We start from the raw sequence: 21,017 nt of genomic DNA, 5'->3' as shown, positions 1-21,017 counted from the left end.
AAAATATGTTAAAAGATTAAATGTCTATATTTACTTCTTTCATCTTTTTGTAGGACTTTCACATACAAATTGCAGGGGTTACTTGAATAACTTTCTAATAAACATAGTGTTCTGCATTAAACAATATTTTAGTGTGTGCTGTGTGTATCTATTTGCTTTATGATTTTAGGGTAATTGAAATAATTAATAACATAATTGAAAACAATGCTGATCTTAGCAATGTTTCTATTTTAACAGAACAAATTGTTGTGCAAATGTCTTAGGACAGACAATTTGCATTGGGCACTTTTTCACTAAAGAATCTATGACAGAAGAAAATATTATTGGAAAGAAAATCGAATGTCTGAAATGTAAATACGCCCACAAAACTATGCTTGTGGAAAGTTTAACTGCAGTATAAATTTATAGGAAGAAAAAAGTTTGCTATGCAACTTCAGCCCATGCAAAGTGTCTACAAATGTTTAGTCATCCAGATGAGAATTAATATTAATATGGCAATTTACCCACCAAAGTTTCAAGTCTTTTAGTTCTATTGTGAAGTCACATTGTAAACCTAATACCTTTAAGTATATTATCACCTACTGCAATCCAAGTCACCTTGAGAAAGTAGATCAGACAGGTGTTTTTTCATTCACTTAAGAAGGAGGACCTGAGACTTACTCTAATCCACTTTCAAAAGAGCTTTTCACAGAGAAACGTCAGACAAGTAATTGGAATGTTCCTATTCTCAGTGAAGTCTGTGACTCTACTTTGGCTGTGAAATGATGAAGACATAATATATATGACAAATAAAGCTGTTTCAGAACAATATGCATTGCACTGAGTAATATAGTATAAGCTACATAATATAGGCACACTGAGTACAAAAGCATTCAAAAGGGCATTAAAACAAAGTGTTAATAATTCAATAATTAATTAATATTAAAGAGATTTATATGGAACTGACTTATTTTCTAGGGAAAGCTATGTGCTAGTAAGTGACCTTTTTTTTTTAAAGAATTCTTCAAATGCCACTCACTCACCATGTGATCTCCTTTATATTAAACATTACTTGTTCATCTGAAAATCATGCTGGATATTAAATAATGTAATTTGCTTTGTAAATGTAAAATAGAAGCAATTTCCTTAGTGATCTCATCAAATTCTTTAAAAATCCACTGAGTCATTCTATACAATTTAAACAGATTATAAGAGATCTGACTGCTCAGTATTCGTAGCGTTTTTATAATTATTATTATTATTATATTTAATAAGCTTACGCTCCATGCAGCTGATTTCCTAGCGAAAGCTGAGTACTTGCATCGCGCCGACGAGACGTTGCTCTCATGAATTGAATTATCATATGAATATTAATTACGTCGTCGTGACGTTTCTTGACATCTTCCAATGCCAAAGCGCTTCCACATTGAATATTTATAAGCTGACCTTCTCCATAGTAAATTATCTAACGGGAGCGATTATTCTGCAGTTGGCGTGTTTGGTCCGATCGGTTTGTCTTGCAATAATGTCTTCAAGAAAATTCTTCGTCGGGGGAAACTGGAAAATGAACGGCGATAAGGAGAGTTTGGGCGAGCTCATAATGACCTTGAATACAGCCAGTCTCAACGATGAAACAGGTCCATGGCGTTCATTTGAAGTTATGTTGTTTAGTCGAAATGACATTAAGCTGAAAGTATTTTAGTTTGTCAAATGAACCTATCAGTCCTGCTGTATTTTGACTATAATCGCTACAGTTGTTTACATGCGTCAGAGAGCTTTGCTGCATGACGTCACGTGACACTTTCAATGACTGGAGGCTCGTGTTCGAACTGCTTTTACATTAAATATAAAATACAGTTGATTTTATTATATCATTCCATGTCATCACTGTAAAATATAATTTTTCATAAGAAACGCATTTTGCCTGGAGAAAGGTTCATTATTAGGAAGCTTAATTATTAATTTAGAATTTTTAATCCTACAAACTTTATATTAGGCCTATTTGCAAAAAATGGTTTGTTCCAATTCTACCTGGGGGAAATATCTAATAGATTCAGAGATATTGAATAATAATAAATAATTAAAAAGATTAATAAGCAACACCTTTTTCAAAGACCTACTTCAGCTTCTTTATTAATTTCCATTTTTTGGTCCTACAAACTATTTGTCCTATACACATAGAAAATGCATAAGAAAATTGTTCACCAAATAATTTTCTATAGAAGCCCATTTCAATCACGAGATAAAAAAAAAAAAAAAAAGAATTGCAAGATATAAACTGAATTGTCAGTTGTTAACTTGGAATTCAAAGAATTGCTTCCATAATTTGTTCCCATTCTACCTGGAGAAAAACATCTAACAAAAGAATTCAGAGGTAGTAAACAACAGTAATAAATATTTCTCACAAAAACTGTGAAAGGAGGGTGAGTAAATGATGACAGGTGTTTCGGTTTGGGATGAACTATTCATTTAAAAGTGCTCAGTCTGGCTTTCATAATCATATATCATGACAGCAGTGGTTTTGTCTTCATTGTTTAGAGGTGGTGTGTGGAGCGCCATCCATTTATCTTGATTATGTGAGGTCTGAGCTGGACCAGAGGATCGGTGTGGCCGCCCAGAACTGCTATAAGGTACCCAAAGGAGCCTTCACCGGGGAGATCAGGTATATGTGCTCATTGGTATCTCTTATAGTTTTTATGAACAACCATTTATCACCATCAAAACTCTAAAACCTTATTTCTGTTCTCTGCTTTAGCCCAGCGATGATTAAAGACTGCTGTGTCGAGTGGGTCATTCTGGGCCATTCTGAGAGGCGTCACGTGTTTGGTGAGAGCGATGAGGTGTTTTAATAGGAGTCCAAGCCCTTTTATGTCTTTGCTTTTCTGTGTGATGAAATTCAGGCCTCGTGTTGATGCATATCTTGTGCTATTCAGCTCTGTTTCACTCTGATTGGCTGTAATGTGCTTTGCAGCTGATTGGCCAGAAAGTGGCCCATTGCCTAGAGAACGATTTGGGTGTGATCGCCTGCATTGGGGAGAAACTAGAGGAGAGAGAAGCTGGAACCACTGAAGACGTGGTGTTTGAACAGACTAATGTCATAGCAGGTCAAAACACAAATCTGATGTGACTTTAACATTGCATGATTTTAGGACCCTTTTCATGCATAGGAAAATGGCATGATGAATTTCTATATTTTATAGACAATGTTAAGGATTGGACTCGTGTGGTTATAGCATATGAACCAGTGTGGGCCATTGGCACTGGCAAAACCGCCACTCCTGATCAGGTTAATCTACTATCCATCAATCATATGGTTATCATGTTTGCTTGCTTGCATTGCATATGTGCACTAAAGCATGGATAATAATTTACATTGTACTGTAGTTTAAAGTGATTCTGTTTATGATCATGTACTTCATTTGGTGTTGCAACTGCTGCACTCTTAAAAAACAAAGGTTCTTTATTTGCATCAACAACCGTTCCATGAAGATAGATATATATATATATATCAATGGAAGCTTTCCATTCCATTCTTTATATAAACATATATCTTTGTATAAGTGTTCAGAGTCTGTCATTTGTGTGCTGCAGGCTCAGGAGGTGCATGAGAAGCTGAGAGGATGGCTGAGAGCGAATGTGTCGGATGCAGTAGCCGACTCTGTGCGCATCATCTATGGAGGTGAGTCTGCAGTGTTCTGAACATCCTGTCTTCAATTCTGAGTGACCTTAAAGATGTAGCATAGGGAATGTTCTGTCATCTATTCAGCTCATGTCATTGCACATCCCTGAAACCTTCTTCTATCTGTGGAACACAAAAGATGTTGAGCAGAATGACTGTGCTGTCAACGTTTCATGCAATTTAATGAGAGCAAATAATAATGCACTAAATTGCCTTCATATTTACTGTTGCATCTGGCAGATGCTTTTATCCAAAAGCAACTTAGACTGCATTTGAAGTTTACTTTTTTCTTTTAATTGCATGCATTCCCTGTGAATCAAACCCATGACCTTCTCATTGTTAGCGCCGTGCTCTACTGTTTATGCGACTGGAATTGTTGTTTAAACTCTTTATTTTACACAATTTTACTTAAAAGTCTTCTTGTTAAAGGAATAGTTCACCCAAATATTAGTATTTGCTCTCAGTTCGTTTCTTGGAGAAATTTAGCATTATGTCACTTGCTCACCAATGGATCCTCTGCAGTGAATAGGTGCCATCAGAATGAGAGTCAAAACAGCCGATAAAAACATCACAATAATTGTGTTATCCACACCACTCCAGTCCATCAATTAATGTCTTGTCAAGCAAAAAAGCGTGTATTTGTAAATTGTAATAAACAAATCCATCAAGTGTCCGGTTAAAATACAAGTTAATATTGCTTTATAACATGTAATTTAATTGAAACTTATCTTTATTGACTAAATGCTGATCCTTTTTACTTAACGGCAAAAAAATGATGCTTTGTTGGTTTTCTCTCAACAATTATGTTCTTCTCTCCTCATGTCACAGGCTCTGTTTCTGGGGGAAACTGCAAAGAGCTTGCGGCCCAGCCTGACATTGATGGCTTCCTGGTTGGAGGTGCTTCCCTTAAGCCTGAGTTTGTTGACATCATAAATGCCCGCACATAGAGATGCTCAGCCATTTTGATGGTCCAAAACCACTGCGGTGTTCAATCAGTGTATACCTGCTTCTTGTTTTCATTCCAGCAGGTCTGAAAGTGCTTTTGCTCACCTGCATGTTAAATGTTCGGGTTGGGTTATTGGACTGGAATATTAATATCATCTCGCTTTCTACTCAGAGTAATAGAAGAGAGCTTGGGCATGTTAGTTTGTTATTTGCTGCTGCACTCGAGTAAACCGCTGTGTTGTCTATGCACTTCAAGAGCACACTACTTGAAATCTAACATACTGTATTCTCCACATTGATTAACTGAAAAGACCAGCATTGAATGCTTAACTGAGTTTGTAGTGACTTAATGAGCACTTTATCCTCTGTAGAAATGACTACCTCTGTAGAAAATTAAAAAGATGTTTGTCCTGTCTTTCTCAGTGTTATCTCTTGGTCTAATTTTAATCACTGACGTAAATGCTGTGCATACTGATACTAAAGACTAGATGACTACATGGTTTTCATCTTTTATGCATGATTTTCATATTTGTACAATTAATTAACATTTTGTATATCATTAAGATTAATCAAGGTTGCATTTATTTGATAAAAAATGCAGTAAAAACTGTAATATTGTGAAATATTATTACAATTTTAAATACCTATTTGAATATATTTTAAAGTGTAATTTATTCCTGTGACACAAAGGTGTATTACATTATTATCAATGAAAACCATTTTGATGCTTAATATTTTTGAGGAAACTGATACATTTATTCAGGATTCTCTTCCAAAAGAACAGAGATTATTCGAAATAAATGCATGTCTTAACTGACACTTGATCCATTTAAAGCTGCGGTAGGGAACTTTTGACGCTCTAGCGGTTAATAAACAGAACTGCTTGCGTCTTGCGGAAGAACATCGTAGCCGGAACTACTTCTCTCTGTTTATGTCTATGAAGAATCACAAAGGTACTGGGTTACTCCGCCGCGGTACCCCCGAAGCAATCGAAAATAGTCCGAATATAAACACTTATTATAGGTGCACCCTAGTGATTCAGGACAAGCTAAAAACACGGTTTGGAAAATGGATTCATGGTGTACTCGTTCATTATATACATTTTTCTACATTTTGAACACAAAAAAAGTTACGGACCGCAGCTCTGATTGATTATTTTTTACCGGGAGCGATGAAGTTTCTGCAAATGGCAATAGGACCACTGGGAGGAGCCAGAGGAGCTTGATTTTTAAAAATATATTTTTACAAAAGTTACCTACTGCAGCTTTATGGCGTCCTCAATGAATAAAAGTAGTACTTTTTTCTTTTCTTTTTTTTTTTTTTTTTAATTGAGCAGACTTCAGTGACTGGAGTTTTTCCATTTTAAAAACCCATTAAAACACTCATCCTGTGTTATAATGTTTTATAATTGAGTGCCTAAATGGTAAAAAGCCATTTAAATGTCCTCCCCTGCTTTTAACGACGAGAAGAAAACACTCTTAGAGACTCAAGGTTGACGAAAGTAATGACAGCTTTAATATTCTATTACACAAGTCTTTAACAGGCTGGTCAGTGATTTCTTTATTTTCTCTCCATCTTGCTTTCATTTCCTTCTTGCACCACAATAATTTCACAAAATTATGAAAAGATAAGTCATCAGGGAGGAAAAAGATTTCAGGGACGGGAACAAGCCAAGTCATAACCACAAGAAGGGAAAGGGAGAGAGGAGACGGATGAAATGACAAGAAAGGTAGAAACAGACTACAAGTCCATGGAGGCAGAGAATAAGGAGTCGTGTGCGTTGAGGGTGAGACTTTGCTACACAACTGTGAGTGAGTGAGTGTTTGTCTCTGTTCATGTAAGCATGTCTGTCGGTCGAGTTCTTGAATTAGATCTGTCATTATAATTGTTAAGTCTCTCTTTCACTGCTGGATTTAGATCATCAGTCTTAAAGGAGGAGTGAAGAGTGTCATTCCTACTGCCATCTCTTATATATTTGGACAAAAGTAGCCCCGCCCCAAACACACGCCATTAGTTTAGCCAGAAACTTGCCAAGATCAACATATTCTACCTACACATGGCTCACTTACAGATTAAAGGGTTAGTTCACTAAAAATTAAAATTAGGCTGTGTTTAACTCACCCATGAGGCATCCTATGTGTATTTAATTTTTCTATCAGACGAATCCAGTCAGAGTTATATTAAAATTGTCTTTGATCTTTCAAGCTGTTTCATTGCAGTCAGGGGGTGTTGCATTGCTTAAGTCCAAAAGATGTGAAATAAAAAGCGCCCATCCATCCAGGGGGTGAACAGAGGTCTCCTGTAGTGACTCTATGCTCTGTGTAGAGATCTGATGCTCCCTGATCTGCTTCTGTTTACAACAGTGAGCGCAAGCTAGAATAAAGTGTTTATAACGTTTTGAATATGGATATTTTTTGTATTTTTTGCTACAGGAGACCTCTGTTCAACACCCGGAGCCATGTGAGACACTTTTTTTCAAGGGAGGGCGCTTTTTATTTCACGTCTTTTGGACCGAAGCAATGCAATAGTCACTGACTGCAACGATAGAGCTTTAAAGATCAAAGACAACTTTTAAAAATAACTCTAACTGGATCTTCTGAAAGAAGAAAGTCATACACCTGCCTCGGGAGTGATTAAAACACAGTCTTATATTCATTTTTGGGTGAACTAACTAACCCTTTAAGTGTTTTATTCAATGCCAAAAAAACTTCCACTTCCTCTTCAGGATGGAGATTTTTAATTAAGAGTCATTGCAAGAGGAAATCAGTCAGATGTTTGAAGATTTGGCGTCTCTTTAATGTAATTACTCTTAATGTATTATATTTTTTTGCTGTGTTGATCTATGTTGGGAACCATCAGACAACAATATCATGACATAATCACACGAGGACATATTTTTAGACCTTCCAAATAATTTACAAAGATATACGGCAAAGATATATAACTTATGGCTAAATCTGGTGTTGTTTTAAACAACGAAGCATCTTTATGGAAATAAATATACTCTCCACACATTATTTTGAATGTTTAACTTTTCTTTTTCTTTTTAAATCAGAGGTTAGAGCACCTTATTTTCATATTTGATTTTATTAGTTGATTTGATTTAATAACAGTTTTTTTCCTCAGCATGCTTTTGGGTCAGAAACAGACACAAAAAACAGCATCTGAGAAAGAGAGTATTGTTTGATAAAAAGCATCTAATGCCCAGGGCAAACACTTTTCATAAACTGTCTTTTAGAGTAAATACTGGACCCTGAATTTTTCACTGTCAATGTCTCTCATATTAGCGTGACTTTCCCATTGAAAATCCCACTGCTGCATAAATATTCAGGAAACTATCTATTTTTGCCTACTTCTCATGCAATGAACCATAAACATGACATTTGATTTCTTTAGCGTGGCAAGTCAACCTACACGGTGTTTTATATTTCACATACATTTCACATCTAAACTGAAGCTTAATTGTAATTTTGATTAAAATAAATCTCTACTTTTATTCCAGTCTTTGCCTTGTTAAATCCAAGGTCCATTTCCTCTATCATATGCATGCATGTCCACCCTGTGCACATGTTTTGCCCGTCAAGTAATTCAGTATCACTCGTGCATAATGTTAGTCGCTCCAGGATCTGCTGTGCATAAGTTTTGGTCTATCAAAGCCTGTCCGTATTCAGTTTAAATATATATTTGGAGTGTCTGAGTAAGTCATCTTTTGTATATCAGTGCAAATAGTGCTGTTTTTATGCATTTTGAATGATTTTAGGGGCAGTCAGTCGGTTCAGTGCAGTACATGTCAGTTGTTTTTTGAGTGATTTCAGTGTGGTGCTGTCATTATCACAGAGCGCTAGGGTTTCTGAAATTGTGCCCGGCGAATCGAGCCTGATCGCCCAATTCTTCTTCAATCCTGTGAGGCAGAAAAAAAGAGACAGATTGGCAGAGATGGACATGGATTAATTATACAGGAACAGGAGGTGACAGACAAACAGCTAGAAGATTGTAATCAACAATGTTAATCAGAGTAATTATTGGTTTCTTGTGTGGCCAACGCTATTTTTAAGACTGAGACAAACATTCTTACATTTTACTAAAGAAAATGTCCTTCATTCAATGGAAGTCTATGGGATTTACTTCAACGTTTTTATTTTTTATCATCCAATTTTTTAGAGAATGAAAAAGCAAACAAGTTTGTGCAAGATGCGCAATACTGTTAGATACTTAAGTATGAACAATTATAAATTAATTAATCAATTAAGACAATTGTGGCTTTAGCATTGTTAATGTATTGACTTAAAACTAAACTGAAATTAAATCTATTGCAAAAAATAAATATAATATTGTTAAATGAAATAAAGTGAAATAGTAAAAAAAGTAAATAAAAAAAACAAAAACTGAAATAAAAATAATAATAAAACATAAAAACCTAAAAAAAAAGGACAAAACATACAACAAAATTACTAAAACTAAAAAAAATTAAAAAAAATTAAAATTTAAAATTTTACACCGGGCTTTACAAATCTGAGTTGCAAGCAAAACCTAACACTTAAAATATCATTAACAGCCAATTGAATAAAAATTGCTCAAAAATAGTAAGATCGAGTCCTTTATTACCTCATAAGTTGGTTGTATTTTGCGAGACGCTCAGATCTGCATGGAGCTCCAGTCTTTATCTGAAAAAAAAGTGAGAGAAAGAGATAAAGTTTGTTCATTTAATCAAACGTACCACATTTACAGATTTATATATATAATTGTTTGTACCTGTCCAGTGCAGAGTCCCACCACTAGATCAGCAATGAAAGTGTCTTCTGTCTCTCCTGAGCGATGGCTGACCATCACACCCCATCCGTTGGCTTGAGCGAGCTTACATCTGAGGGACACACAGTTCAAAAGGAGAAGATTAGAAGCTGCCAAACACTGGTACTAAACATGATTTACAGATGGACATGTTTACGGTTACTCACGCCTGGATGGCCTCTGTGACGGTGCCGATCTGGTTGACCTTCAGGAGCAGACAGTTGCATGCGCGGTCTTCCGCAGCTTTCTCTATCCTCTTTGGGTTTGTAACCGTCAGGTCGTCGCCCACGATCTGGATCCCCATGACTCCTGTCATGTTAGTCCAAGCGGCCCAGTCGTCCTGATCAAATGGGTCCTCAATGGACACCACTGGCGATTAGGATGGGAACAATAGATCAGTCATTACTTTTATATAGCAAAGATGCATTCAACTGATCAAAAGTGACAGTAAAGACACGTGAAAGGTTACACAAGATTTCCTTTTCAAATAAATCCTGTTCCCTAACCCTATTCATAAAAATATCCCTATAAGCAGCACAGCTGTTTTCAACATTGATAATAGTAAGAAATATTTTTTGAGCACGAAATCAGTATATTAGAAGGATTTGTGAAGGATGCTGATGCTGAGGAATGATGCGGAGAATTCAGCTTTGTATCACAGGAATAAATTACACTATAACATATTCAAACAGAAAGCAGTTATTTTAAATATAAAATTTCACAATATAACTTTTTTTTTACTGTATTTTCGATCAGTTTTGAACATGAGAGACTTTTTTCAGCTGAATTTGAGAAGAGTTTCCAAGATACTTTCCTTTAAATAAACTTCAAAGTGACTTTATTAACGTTTTTTGAACCTGGGCCACAAAAATTTTCAAAATTGATATTTATACCTCATCTGAAAGCAGAATAAATAAGCTTTTCTATTGATGGATGGTTTATTAGGATCTGACAATATCTGGCCGAGTTACAACTATTTGAAAAAATGCAAAAAAATCTAAATACTGAGAAAATCGCCTTTGAAGTTGTGCTAATGAATTCTTAGCAATGCATATTACTAATCAAAAAAGTTTTGATATATTTACGGTAGGAAATGTACAAAATATCTTCATGGAACATGATCTTTACTAAATATCCTAATGATTTTCGGCATAAAAGAAAAATTGATCATTTTGACCCAAACAATGTTTTTTTGGCTATTGCTACAAATTGACCCCTGCGACTAAAGACTGGTTTTGTGCTCCAGGGTCACATTCAAACTTTGACATTTCCTTTCTATCTTGTTTTATTCCCAGTTTACCTGGATAATCGTTGACAAACGTCTGGTAGATCTCTACGAGCTCATCGCTGGTGATGTGTCTGTCTGGGTTTGGAGGGGACTTGAAGTCAAGGTCGTACTTCCCGTCACGGTAGAACTCAGAGGCGGCTACATCCATGCCGATCACGACTTTATCTGTGAACCCGGCCTTGTCTATAGCCGTCTTTATCAACTCAAGTGCTGTGGAGGCATGATGGAGAGGCCAACAGAACATAGTAATGGATAAATTCATTATGATGAAATTGGATCACACACTCAGACGATAAGGCGATAAAGCTTAATCACACACCTTCACTGTTCTCCAGGATGTTTGGAGCGAATCCTCCCTCGTCACCGACATTGGTGGCATCTTGGCCGTACTTCTCCTTGATGACACCCTTTAGAGTCTGGTAGAGTTCGGCTCCGACACGCAGGGCGTCACGGAATGACTCCGCCCCCACAGGAAGCACCATGAACTCCTGCATGGCAAGCTTGTTTCCAGCATGGGAGCCTCCATTGATGACATTAAAGGCCTGGAGGATGGATAGAGAAGAAGTGCTTAGCCAGTCTAAGAGAAAATACCTACAGATGTGAATTATGAAGTCGTGCAATTGAGTAATGAAGTTTCGTACAGGAACTGGCAGCACTAGTTCTGTGTTTCCTGCCAGATCAGCAATATGACGATACAGAGGGACGCCTTTTTCTGCCGCACCGGCCTTGCAGATGGCCAGAGACACTCCCAGGATGGCATTAGCACCAAACTGAGCTGCAGACATGATCAACACATACGCAGCAATTATTGTTTTTTTTTGTCAATGTCAAGTATATGCCAGTTTCAATGTATAAGAGAAACTAAGTCATATTCAATATGTAAACATTGAAACAGTATTGGAACAAGAGATGAATAACATTTTTATTTTAAACTACACTACCATTCAAAATACTTTTTTTTTTAAAGGATGCATTAAATGAATAAAAAGTGACAAAAAACAGAAAAGTCCATTACAAATCTTTTAGCATACTGAATTCTATGTGGACTTTAATGGATAATTTATGATATTATTAGGTGTTCCCGAAACACAACTTTCTTTAATCATTTAAATTTGGCACGTTGCAATTGCTAACAAGCAATGGCATCACTGACATCCAATCTAGCACAATTTTTTTTCAATAAATATGTTATAATTTGGTCTATTCTTATAGTTTGTATGGTTTCAGAAGTCTTTTAATATAGCAAATGAGTTGCATGGCTAACTTCATCTTTTAGGCTGCGTTTGTGTCCTTCTAGATCATTATTTACTTTTATCACTTAGAAAAGAGCAGAGCTGAACATGCTGCTCAACATCTCCTTTTGTGTTCCACACAATAAAGAACATCATGCAGGTTTGGAACAACATGAGGGTGAGTACACGATCACAGAAATTCTGACTTGGTTTAACTCTGCTTTAAAAATATGATGATTTTCTCATGTAAGTATATAACTCACATTTGTTCTCTGTGCCGTCCATTTCGATCATCATGTTGTCCAGTTTCTCCTGTTCCACCACACTGATCTCCTAAAGTTCACATCACGAAGATAAAACTCTCCAGGTTAATAAAATACAGTGCAAGACTGATGCTGTTGTCTATCATTAGCCCTGCTGCTGTTAACCTTGTTCATGTCAAATCATCATCAAATAACTAATAAAACTGGCAATATTTTTGGTTTTAGCTTTTGCACTGCAGACATGGGAGTATTTGTAACTTAAAAGAGACATACAAAAACGAAAGAATGGAATGTGCAGATCAGAATGAAAATCAAGACCTGGATAATAGGAGATTTTGTGTCTCTGCCTTTGGTAGATTGGTAGCAGTGGGACCTGTTTTAAAATCTCCTGTTATTAGTAAACGATTATAAAAAAAATGAAAAGAAAAAATGATTAGGAAAAGTGCAGGGGTGGGATCTGATTCTGATCCCATCTGATCGGAATCTGATCTGTAAAACAAACAAACAAATAACAAATAATTAAATGAACAACTGCTTAGAAGTGAACTGTAAAAAAAAAAACATGTAAAAAAAGTGGCGACAAACTCCTGAAGAAACTAACTGCATGGAATAAAGAAAAAAAAAACATAGGAGGCTGTAAAATAATGTAAATCATGGTAAAAATGCATTAAATAACTAATTTTGTTGTAGTCAGCTGTGCCCCTGCTGAAACCACATATAAGCTGCAAAATATTTGATGATTTTTTTTTTTTTTTTTTGAATCTCATGTACTGCATTTATTGCTTATATCTCCACTCAATTCAGATTTTGTTCTAGAAAATATGCTGGTTGAATACTGATTGTTTGGTTATTATTTATAAAAAGGATGCTCATTAAACAAAACCTTTCTCTTTCACTTACAGATGCGATGAGGGCTGGTCCGAGAGTGTCATTAATGTGACCAACAGCCTTCAGTACACCTTAAAGCACAAGAAAAGCAGACAATAAAGGTCAAAGTGAAGATAAAATAAACAAAACTATCACAGAAGGCTTCAAAAGGATGATCTATTTCATTTTAATTGATCTAATGTTTTATATAATGATGGTTAATAGTGCCAGTATTACAATGGACCATCTGTGATCCCTAACCTTTGCCTTTGTAACGGCTCTTGTCTCCATCTCTGAGTTCCAGAGCCTCATAGATGCCTGTCGACGCTCCGCTGGGCACCGCAGCCCTGAACAGACCTTAAAAACACACCGACACTTCAAATCTGTCATGCATTTACATAATTGCATCCATATCATACCGTTAGATCTATGTTGAGAATTTCATTTTCATGCATTTCATATATTTGCCTCTTAAAGTAACTTGCATTTGTTGGTATAACAAACTTATTTCTTTCATTTAGATTTATTATTGATTGTATTATGCACTTTTACACATGCTTTCAATTTTTTACACGTTTTAAAGAAATATGACTTTTTTTTTTTCATTTACATTGTACACAACAGATATCCCTCTGCTTTTAAAATCCAGGATGGCATTCTGCTCAGCCCTTGTTGTAGAGAGACTATTGATTCACCTTTATCAGTCCTCAGGTCCACCTCCACTGTAGGGTTTCCCCGAGAGTCCAGGATTTCCCTGGCGACGATGCTCAAAATGGACATCCTTAAGCACAGAGAGAAAACAAGAGACAGGGTGAGCTAAACCACTGCTGACTCTAACTGGACATGATGTTTAGAAATGATGTGTCCATAGCATACTTTGGTTGACCTTGCATGAGTGAGATAAACAGCTAAAAGTGAGCGAGTCCTCCAGCATGTCAGAACGAACACGGTTTTGTTCCACCTCTCTTTTTACATTCAAAATGCTGCTTAAATGCAAAAAAACATACTTTTAAGTGATTAACTAGGGTTTTTAATGGACAAAATGTATTTTGTGATCCAGAGAACCAATCACCAAAGATGTTTCTCTTATCCACTAGAACACAAAATGGAGCGTTTGTCAATTTTTTTGAGTAAAAAAATCAGTTTCGAGTTTGGTGCATAAAGAGCTGAGTACATTACTGTTGTCAAAATGCAGCTATGTTTGGCTTTCTGTGTACAAAATGCATTAGTGTAACTTGAAATGCTGTTTCGTTTCACTTAGTTCACATAGTTAATCAGGTTTACACTTGGCGCCGCATAGAGTTGATAAAAAGGTGTGTTGGACCTCCAATCTTGATGTTTTTCTGAAGGAATGCAGGGTTTGTTTACCCATCCAATGCTTTATTAAACACTCGACATCACACAGCCATTTGCAACCTATTTTACTTCTATAATGTGTTCAATTTTGAAATAAAACAAAGGGAAAACAAAATTATGGCGGGATTGGATCATGACATGTCCTGTACAAGAATGTGAGCTAAATCAATACCGAAATAGCTATTCGGATATCAGTTATAGGGTAAAAGGAGGATCATTTATTGAGCTCTTACTCAAGTTTGATTAAATATTAACATTCCAAATAATGTGCTCTGATGAATCATTCAGAACAAAGCCAGGAACTTGCATTAAGTAGCCTCAATAGCATCCATTTTGACTTAACCCTCAATGTCTATAAAAACACATCAGGAGTGCCAATCAATCGGATGGCTTTGAAAATGGAACAGTTTTTCTGGAACATTCAGTTCCAATGATAGAGTTCACGCAACGAAAGTGAGATGCCACGCTGGCAGCCAATGAAAACCCAGAACATGCAAATTGCATTTAAAGTATGCCACAAGACACGGGCGCACGTGTCACCTTGCTAATGGATTGCACCAACCCCCAGCATTTAAACCGGAGGAGGAGGAGGAGAAAGAGGGACTTTATTTGTAGTGTCAACACTGGCATGTATGCCCACAGGTGCCACGGGTCCGAGCATCACACGATCGTGCATCTTAATCCGGCCGCTGCTAATTTGCGCGTGCCAGTGAGGTACTGCAGCAACCGCGCTGTCAGCAGATATACAGAGGGGAGGGGGGCGATCTGCGGAGGGTGGGGTGGATAGCGCAGAAAGTGGCGTGATGGGGCAAGAACAAGATAAATAATTTAACATCCCCTTGGCGAAAAGAAGAGCTTTCTGGAGCATCGAAGCGAGTAATGTTATTGGCGCGGACGGCAATGAGAACTGGCGATGGCTCGTTCACGAGCGATCCGTTCTTTTTGCGCGCGTCACGTGACAAGTACGACTCGGAACTCGCAAGGTGAACTAATCGTTTGTTTCTTCATCATTTACAGCATTAATGACTATTTAATAATTAAAAATGCGTGAAAATAACATTTTAATTAAACTCCGCTAAAATTAACAAAGTGGCTAATAAATATGATGATAAAATAAATAAAATTACCGATATTCCAACGAGAACAGATTGGACACATAGAGATAACACGCGTAACGTTATATACAGTTGAAACAGTAACGCACACATAGTGCGGGATCCATCTGGCCGACCCTTTGCCAGCGGGGCACCAGAAATGACCGCCACCCAAATTCGCATTTCTTGCACCCCAAACATAAGGAGTGAGTCCGCAAAGGCGTGCTCTACAGGCAGATGTGTTGATATCATAATTAATAATTGCTTCTAAAGCAATGCAACATTCTCAATATCAAGCACACAAAGAGAATAACATGTTAACCTTTAAGACAAACCATCGTCATGACCGCGCAACAGATGCATTAATGATGCAAAGGTGCAAGAGGAAGAATAAAGGCTTTGGTGCGATGATTACCTGCTGTCAGTGCGCGTAGCCTTGCGTTAGGCGAGTCTGGAGGTGTCGAGCTGCGGAAGAGAGAGGCAAAACAGAGAGAGGGTGGGTGGAGAGCAGAATGAGAGCAAGATGAGAGGAGAAACAGAAGGGGGAGGGGATGAAAAGATGAGTCAGAGGAAGATGCTGAGAATTAGAGAGGAGAGGAGGAGAGAAAGAGGAGGATGAGTAGGTCAAGGCGACAGAAAAGCGAGAAGAGGTGGGGAGACGACAAACACAGGGTGCTGCAATGTTCCTCTGACTGCTGGTAAAAATAGATGGAGGAACTGGGTGTACAAGCATGGCTAAAATCCTCCAGTGTTGGTAGGGAATGCAAAGCTTGTGATGAATATTAAAATAATGCTCAAGTAATACAACAACTTTAGGTTACACAGATGGTCTTAATAATAAAATATATTTTTATTATTAATTTTCTTAATATATGCACTCAAAAAAATGACTCTTTGGCTGAACATGATTCTTTCATGGACAGTGGTTCCACATGTTTGTACCATGTTATTTGGACATGAATAAATCAAGTTATAAGGAAATGTCTACTTTTAGTTGAGTTTACTCAGTTTGCTTTGGTTCATACTACATGAAATATCTGAGTAGAGATAATATGTTTACATCATGTAGAACCACTGTCCATGCAAGTTTAGCCAAAGTGTTATAAAATCATTAGCAAGTAAGATATAACTTTTCTTTACACATGATGTTAGTTGTTTGCAGTTTAAGGATGTTACTATGTGTACATCATGCACTAGCACTCTCCTTAAAGTTGCTAGACTAAACTAAAGTTTTAGACTTTCTTTTAACCAGGTCCTCAACCCAACCACAAGCTCCACACTTCACCACAATGGTAACTCGCACAAAATACAGCAATATAAAGTCTTTTAAAATGCCCACATAATAGAGCATTAGACATGAAAAAGTCTCCTTATCACATTTAATTAAAAACTGCATAAAATAACACTTTATTTCAACATTTTCTCTCCCCTTATCCAGTCCTGTGCAAAGCATGATGGGAAGTGTAAAACTTATTTTGAAGTACTTGTTTGAAACATGTTCTTTCAAAATGAAAACTTTATGTTTAACCAACAAGTGACAGTTTTAAGTCAGTTTAACATGACACAATCATGTTGAAATGAAAAATAGCCAAAATGCCATTAATTCAACATGAATTGTTCAGGTAAAGTGAACAAAACTGAAAATTCATTTTTTTGAGTGTGTTCCTTATTTTATTGTATGCTTTTATGAGTGCACGATTTTCTTAAAGGGGTGGTTGATTGCGATTTCACTTTTTTACCGTTAATTGGTTTGTAATGATGCTGTTCGAGCATAAACAGTATCTGCAAACTTGCAGCGCTGAAAGTTCAATGCAAACAGAGGTATTATCTTTTAAAATTCTGGCAGTTAAATTCCTACAAAAACGCCTGGTAAGGGACTACAATGAGCTTCTTCCCAGGTCCGTTACGTCACAAACCCAAATAAATCCCCACCCCCGGGAACACACAAAAAAAGAGGGCGAGGCCATGTTGTGCTGCTTTAGAGAAGAGGTAAATAACAGTGTCAAGGTCCAGAAAAGGTACAAGGATGCCACAAGGATGCACTGTATCATTTCAAATCAAAGCTAATTACAGGTAGAAACAGGGCCTCCTTGTGGAGTGGAGGACACAGAAAAGCATATATCCTTTCATATCTTTTATGGACCTTGACACTGTTATTTACTTGGTAGTATATCCTCCTGAAACCCGAGAGATTGCCTGTTGTGCATTTTATAATTTTTCTTGCTATTTGGGATATGTAGGACCTAATAAGTATAATACCTAAAAAATTTTTTTGTACAGGAAGTAGTTTTCCCAGAAAAAAGATGTCCTCATGTGAGGACAGTGGGTCTATCATGATGTGAAATGCTGCAGAGCAGTTTCATTCACTTTGCAAGCACAGATGCACATTGCATGTCATGCATCGCACACAGGATTTCCCAGTGCAGCCTTGTGCTCTGCATTCATGCATTTCATTTATAAAGTTATGTTATGTCCTCGGCAGAGGACATCGGGACTCAATTTCTAAAAAAAAAATGAAAAGACATGAATGAAAATGCATAGGCAAAAACAATAGATTTTTTTAAATCACCAATAAATTTTTAATGTTCAAGATTTTTTTTTTTTTTTTTTTACCAAACTTTGTATAAAGATGATTCTCAACTATGGTATAACAGAATAATTCAGTATAACATTTTTCTTTCTGCAAAATGTGTGTAAAATTACCATTAATGGGTTTCTCATTTTTTACAATGTATCTATAAATTAAATCTAATTTGCATATTAATGTGTTTTTGGGGCAACATGTAATGAAAAAAGAAGTGTAATAATGGGAGTAATAATTGACAAGATTTTCATAATAATATATAATATTTCATAGAATACTGAAATATAATTTATTTCTCTATTAATTTGTTATGTCTCCAAAAATGCGTAATAAACATGCTTTTAGTCCCGGTGTCCTCATGTGAGGACATGTATGAAATCAATGTCCTGTTTAGTAACAGAAAGTCATGTTTTGATTTGAAACCCCATAACATTTTCCTGAGATGTTGATTTTTGACACATAATTAAAAAAATTGACAGATTTAAATGATAACTACAAAATATTATCATATTTCCATAAGAGTATTTAAACTTAGTACACTAAATTAATTTCAGACATTTTGATGAACAAGGAGAGGGAGTGGTCATGTGAAACATCCAATCATTTGGTATCTCTAAAAAGCCCTGAATGCGCTCTGTACAGGACATCCATACCTAAAACTGTGGCATGAACAGTCTCAGAGAAATTCACAAAAATATAATGTCCTCATATGAGGCCTCAGGGTCTCAAGAGGATATGGGACATTCTCAAGCCTCCAGGTTTTCATCCAAAATATCTTAAATTGTTTTTCGAAGACAAACGGAGCTTTTACGGGTTTGGAACAACATGGGGGTTGGGGTTAAATGACAAAATGTTCATTTTGGGGTGGAGTAACCCTTTCAATCAGAATGAAACCGTATATTAAAAGCTATCAGAAGCCGTAGCATTTACAAACAACAGCGTATGTAAAAGTATGAGGCAACAACAAACAAACATGCCATTAAGAGCCGTGAGTTCACAGGGTTTCTGTGTGATCATCTTCATTAATATTCTCTGTGTCTCAATCGGGCTCAAATTGATAAGCAATGAGGACGTCATTGTTTACAATACAACCGGAGCACATTCTACGTTCATACGTGCTCTAGAGGCGGTTTAGCCAATCACAACGCACTGAACCATCTGACCAATCTCAGCCCATCATGTATTTCTGAGGGAGGGGCTTCATAATAACAGGAAATAATCGAGGCATTTGACAAAGAAGGGACAGATTAGTGTAGAATAATTATGAGTTTTTAAAAAAATGAAGCATGAACACATGTTAGACTGCATCTATCTTTTTTTACAATCCAGTAAATTTCCAATGGAGAAAATTAAGCTCTGTCCTACATTTTTTCCCTCATTGAATTTAGAAATAGGTTTCATTAAAAGTAAAATGCATTGCAGCTGTTGTTGACTAAATTTTTTTTATTTAACAAATATAGTTATAGTTGCTTTCTATATTGAACAGAATCTCTCATTGTGAGAACAGTCAAGTGTGTGCTGAAAAACAGATATTATTACAGAAAACAGAATATTAAAGCTGCGGTGGGGAACTTTTGATGCTCTAGCGGTTAATAAACAGAACTGCTTGCATCTTGCGGAAGAACATTGTAGCCGGAGCTACTTCTCTCTGTTTATGTCTATGAAGAATCACAACAGTACTGGGTTACTCCGCCGCGGTATCCCCGAAGCAATCTAAAATAGTCCGAATATAAACACTTATTATAGGTGTACCCTAGTGATTCAGGACAAGCCAAAAACACGGTTTGGAAAATGGATTCATGGTGTACTCGCTTATTATATACATTTTTCTACATTTTGAACACAAACAAAGTTACGGACCGCAGCTCTGATTGGTTATTTTTTACCGGGAGCGCATGACTTTCTGCAAATGGCAATAGGACCACTGGGAGGAGCCAGAGGAGCTTGATTTTTTTTCACAGATTATCTGTCTCATATTCTACTGTCAGGACATAATGACAGGTTTAATAAATATGTAAAAAATATTATTTTACAAAAGTTCCCTACAGCACCTTTAATATATATTGTTTTTGTATATATGTGAGTGTGAAATGTTAGACTGTTTATGAGACTAACACAAAGAAGAGTGAAAGATAATCTGTGATTACACTGTTTATTTTAATAAGATTATTTTTCAGGGAATTGGGTCACACTGATCCAGATCTTGACACTACATACTTGGCCAGTCACAGTTACATTTGTGATGCTTCAGTGTTATGAATGTTTTTCATGTTTTTACAATATATTTAACATGATTAGAGAGTAGCAGTAATGTTTCATTCTCGGTCGACAAAGAACGTAGCCAAGATAAATTCGAAGCTAAGAGTCACATTGTCAAGTCTTTTAAATGAAACTTGTCTGTGTGAATTTGTTTGTTTGGGCTAGTACTGTATCTTTGTGATTTGGACAAAACTGTTTATTTGTCCTAACATGACTTGTTAGTTGCTAATTTCACAAGTGAAAGTGGAAACACCTTCAGGACATTAACATTTGCATTAAAGAATTACGGACACAGAAATAGTATAGGTTTACATAAAGTTAAATAATTATTGTTTATTTAATCTCTGCATAATTGCAATTAAGTGGTTTAGAAAGTGGTTTAGATTTGTCAGTAAAATTAATTTTAGGATTTAAATACATTATAAATTGCAACAGTAAGAAGTTAAAAGTTTTCCCTTCACAAGACATTAATAGATGGACTGGAGTGGTGTGGATTGCTTGTGGATTATTGTGATGTTTATATCAGCTGCTTGGACTCTCATTCTGGTGGCACCCATTCACTGCAGAGGATCCATTAGTGAACAAGTGCGTAACGTTACACGTTCTGGGCGCACGGAGAGGTGGCAGTACGATCAAGAGCCATATTTGACTCAAATGATTCACGCTCCGAACTCCCAAACTGA

The 21,017-nt window shown here is 36.4% G+C and overlaps 2 protein-coding genes across 2 annotated transcripts; one reads left to right on the top strand and one right to left on the bottom strand.

The window, feature by feature from the left end:
* The first annotated feature begins 1,410 nt into the window (after window positions 1-1,410).
* On the top strand, window positions 1,411-5,018 carry LOC113062637 (triosephosphate isomerase A-like). The gene is made up of 7 exons (XM_026232627.1): window positions 1,411-1,616; window positions 2,518-2,641; window positions 2,735-2,819; window positions 2,951-3,083; window positions 3,180-3,265; window positions 3,571-3,658; window positions 4,487-5,018. The coding sequence occupies exons 1-7, from the start codon at window positions 1,505-1,507 to the stop codon at window positions 4,603-4,605; spliced, it is 747 nt and encodes a 248-aa protein (XP_026088412.1). The 5' UTR covers window positions 1,411-1,504; the 3' UTR covers window positions 4,606-5,018.
* Window positions 5,019-7,832: 2,814 nt separating this feature from the next.
* On the bottom strand, window positions 7,833-16,158 carry LOC113062636 (gamma-enolase-like). The gene is made up of 12 exons (XM_026232626.1): window positions 15,907-16,158; window positions 13,737-13,822; window positions 13,303-13,398; window positions 13,075-13,133; window positions 12,175-12,244; window positions 11,321-11,454; window positions 10,999-11,221; window positions 10,692-10,889; window positions 9,559-9,760; window positions 9,356-9,464; window positions 9,209-9,267; window positions 7,833-8,504 (listed from the first exon to the last, which is right to left on the bottom strand). The coding sequence occupies exons 2-12, from the start codon at window positions 13,819-13,821 to the stop codon at window positions 8,435-8,437; spliced, it is 1,305 nt and encodes a 434-aa protein (XP_026088411.1). The 5' UTR covers window position 13,822; window positions 15,907-16,158; the 3' UTR covers window positions 7,833-8,434.
* Window positions 16,159-21,017: the final 4,859 nt, after the last annotated feature.

The sequence above is a fragment of the Carassius auratus genome, chromosome 44 (assembly GCF_003368295.1).
Source record: "Carassius auratus strain Wakin chromosome 44, ASM336829v1, whole genome shotgun sequence".
In the NCBI taxonomy this organism is placed as follows: domain Eukaryota; kingdom Metazoa; phylum Chordata; class Actinopteri; order Cypriniformes; family Cyprinidae; genus Carassius; species Carassius auratus.
The sequence above is the reverse complement of the archived record's forward strand: the minus strand, read 5'-3'. Positions and strand labels throughout refer to the sequence as shown.

Excerpts from the sequence above, each read along its gene's own strand:
- LOC113062636 (XM_026232626.1), bottom strand. The coding sequence starts at position 13,821 with ATGTCCATTTTGAGCATCGTCGCCAGGGAAATCCTGGACTCTCGGGGA. Across the intron at positions 11,222-11,320 it reads AACTAGTGCTGCCAGTTCCT|GCCTTTAATGTCATCAATGG; the intron begins GTACGAAACTTC and ends TCCATCCTCCAG. Across the intron at positions 8,505-9,208 it reads AAATACAACCAACTTATGAG|GATTGAAGAAGAATTGGGCG; the intron begins GTAATAAAGGAC and ends TCTGCCTCACAG.
- LOC113062637 (XM_026232627.1), top strand. The coding sequence starts at position 1,505 with ATGTCTTCAAGAAAATTCTTCGTCGGGGGAAACTGGAAAATGAACGGC. Across the intron at positions 1,617-2,517 it reads CAGTCTCAACGATGAAACAG|AGGTGGTGTGTGGAGCGCCA; the intron begins GTCCATGGCGTT and ends TTCATTGTTTAG. Across the intron at positions 2,820-2,950 it reads TGTTTGGTGAGAGCGATGAG|CTGATTGGCCAGAAAGTGGC; the intron begins GTGTTTTAATAG and ends TGTGCTTTGCAG.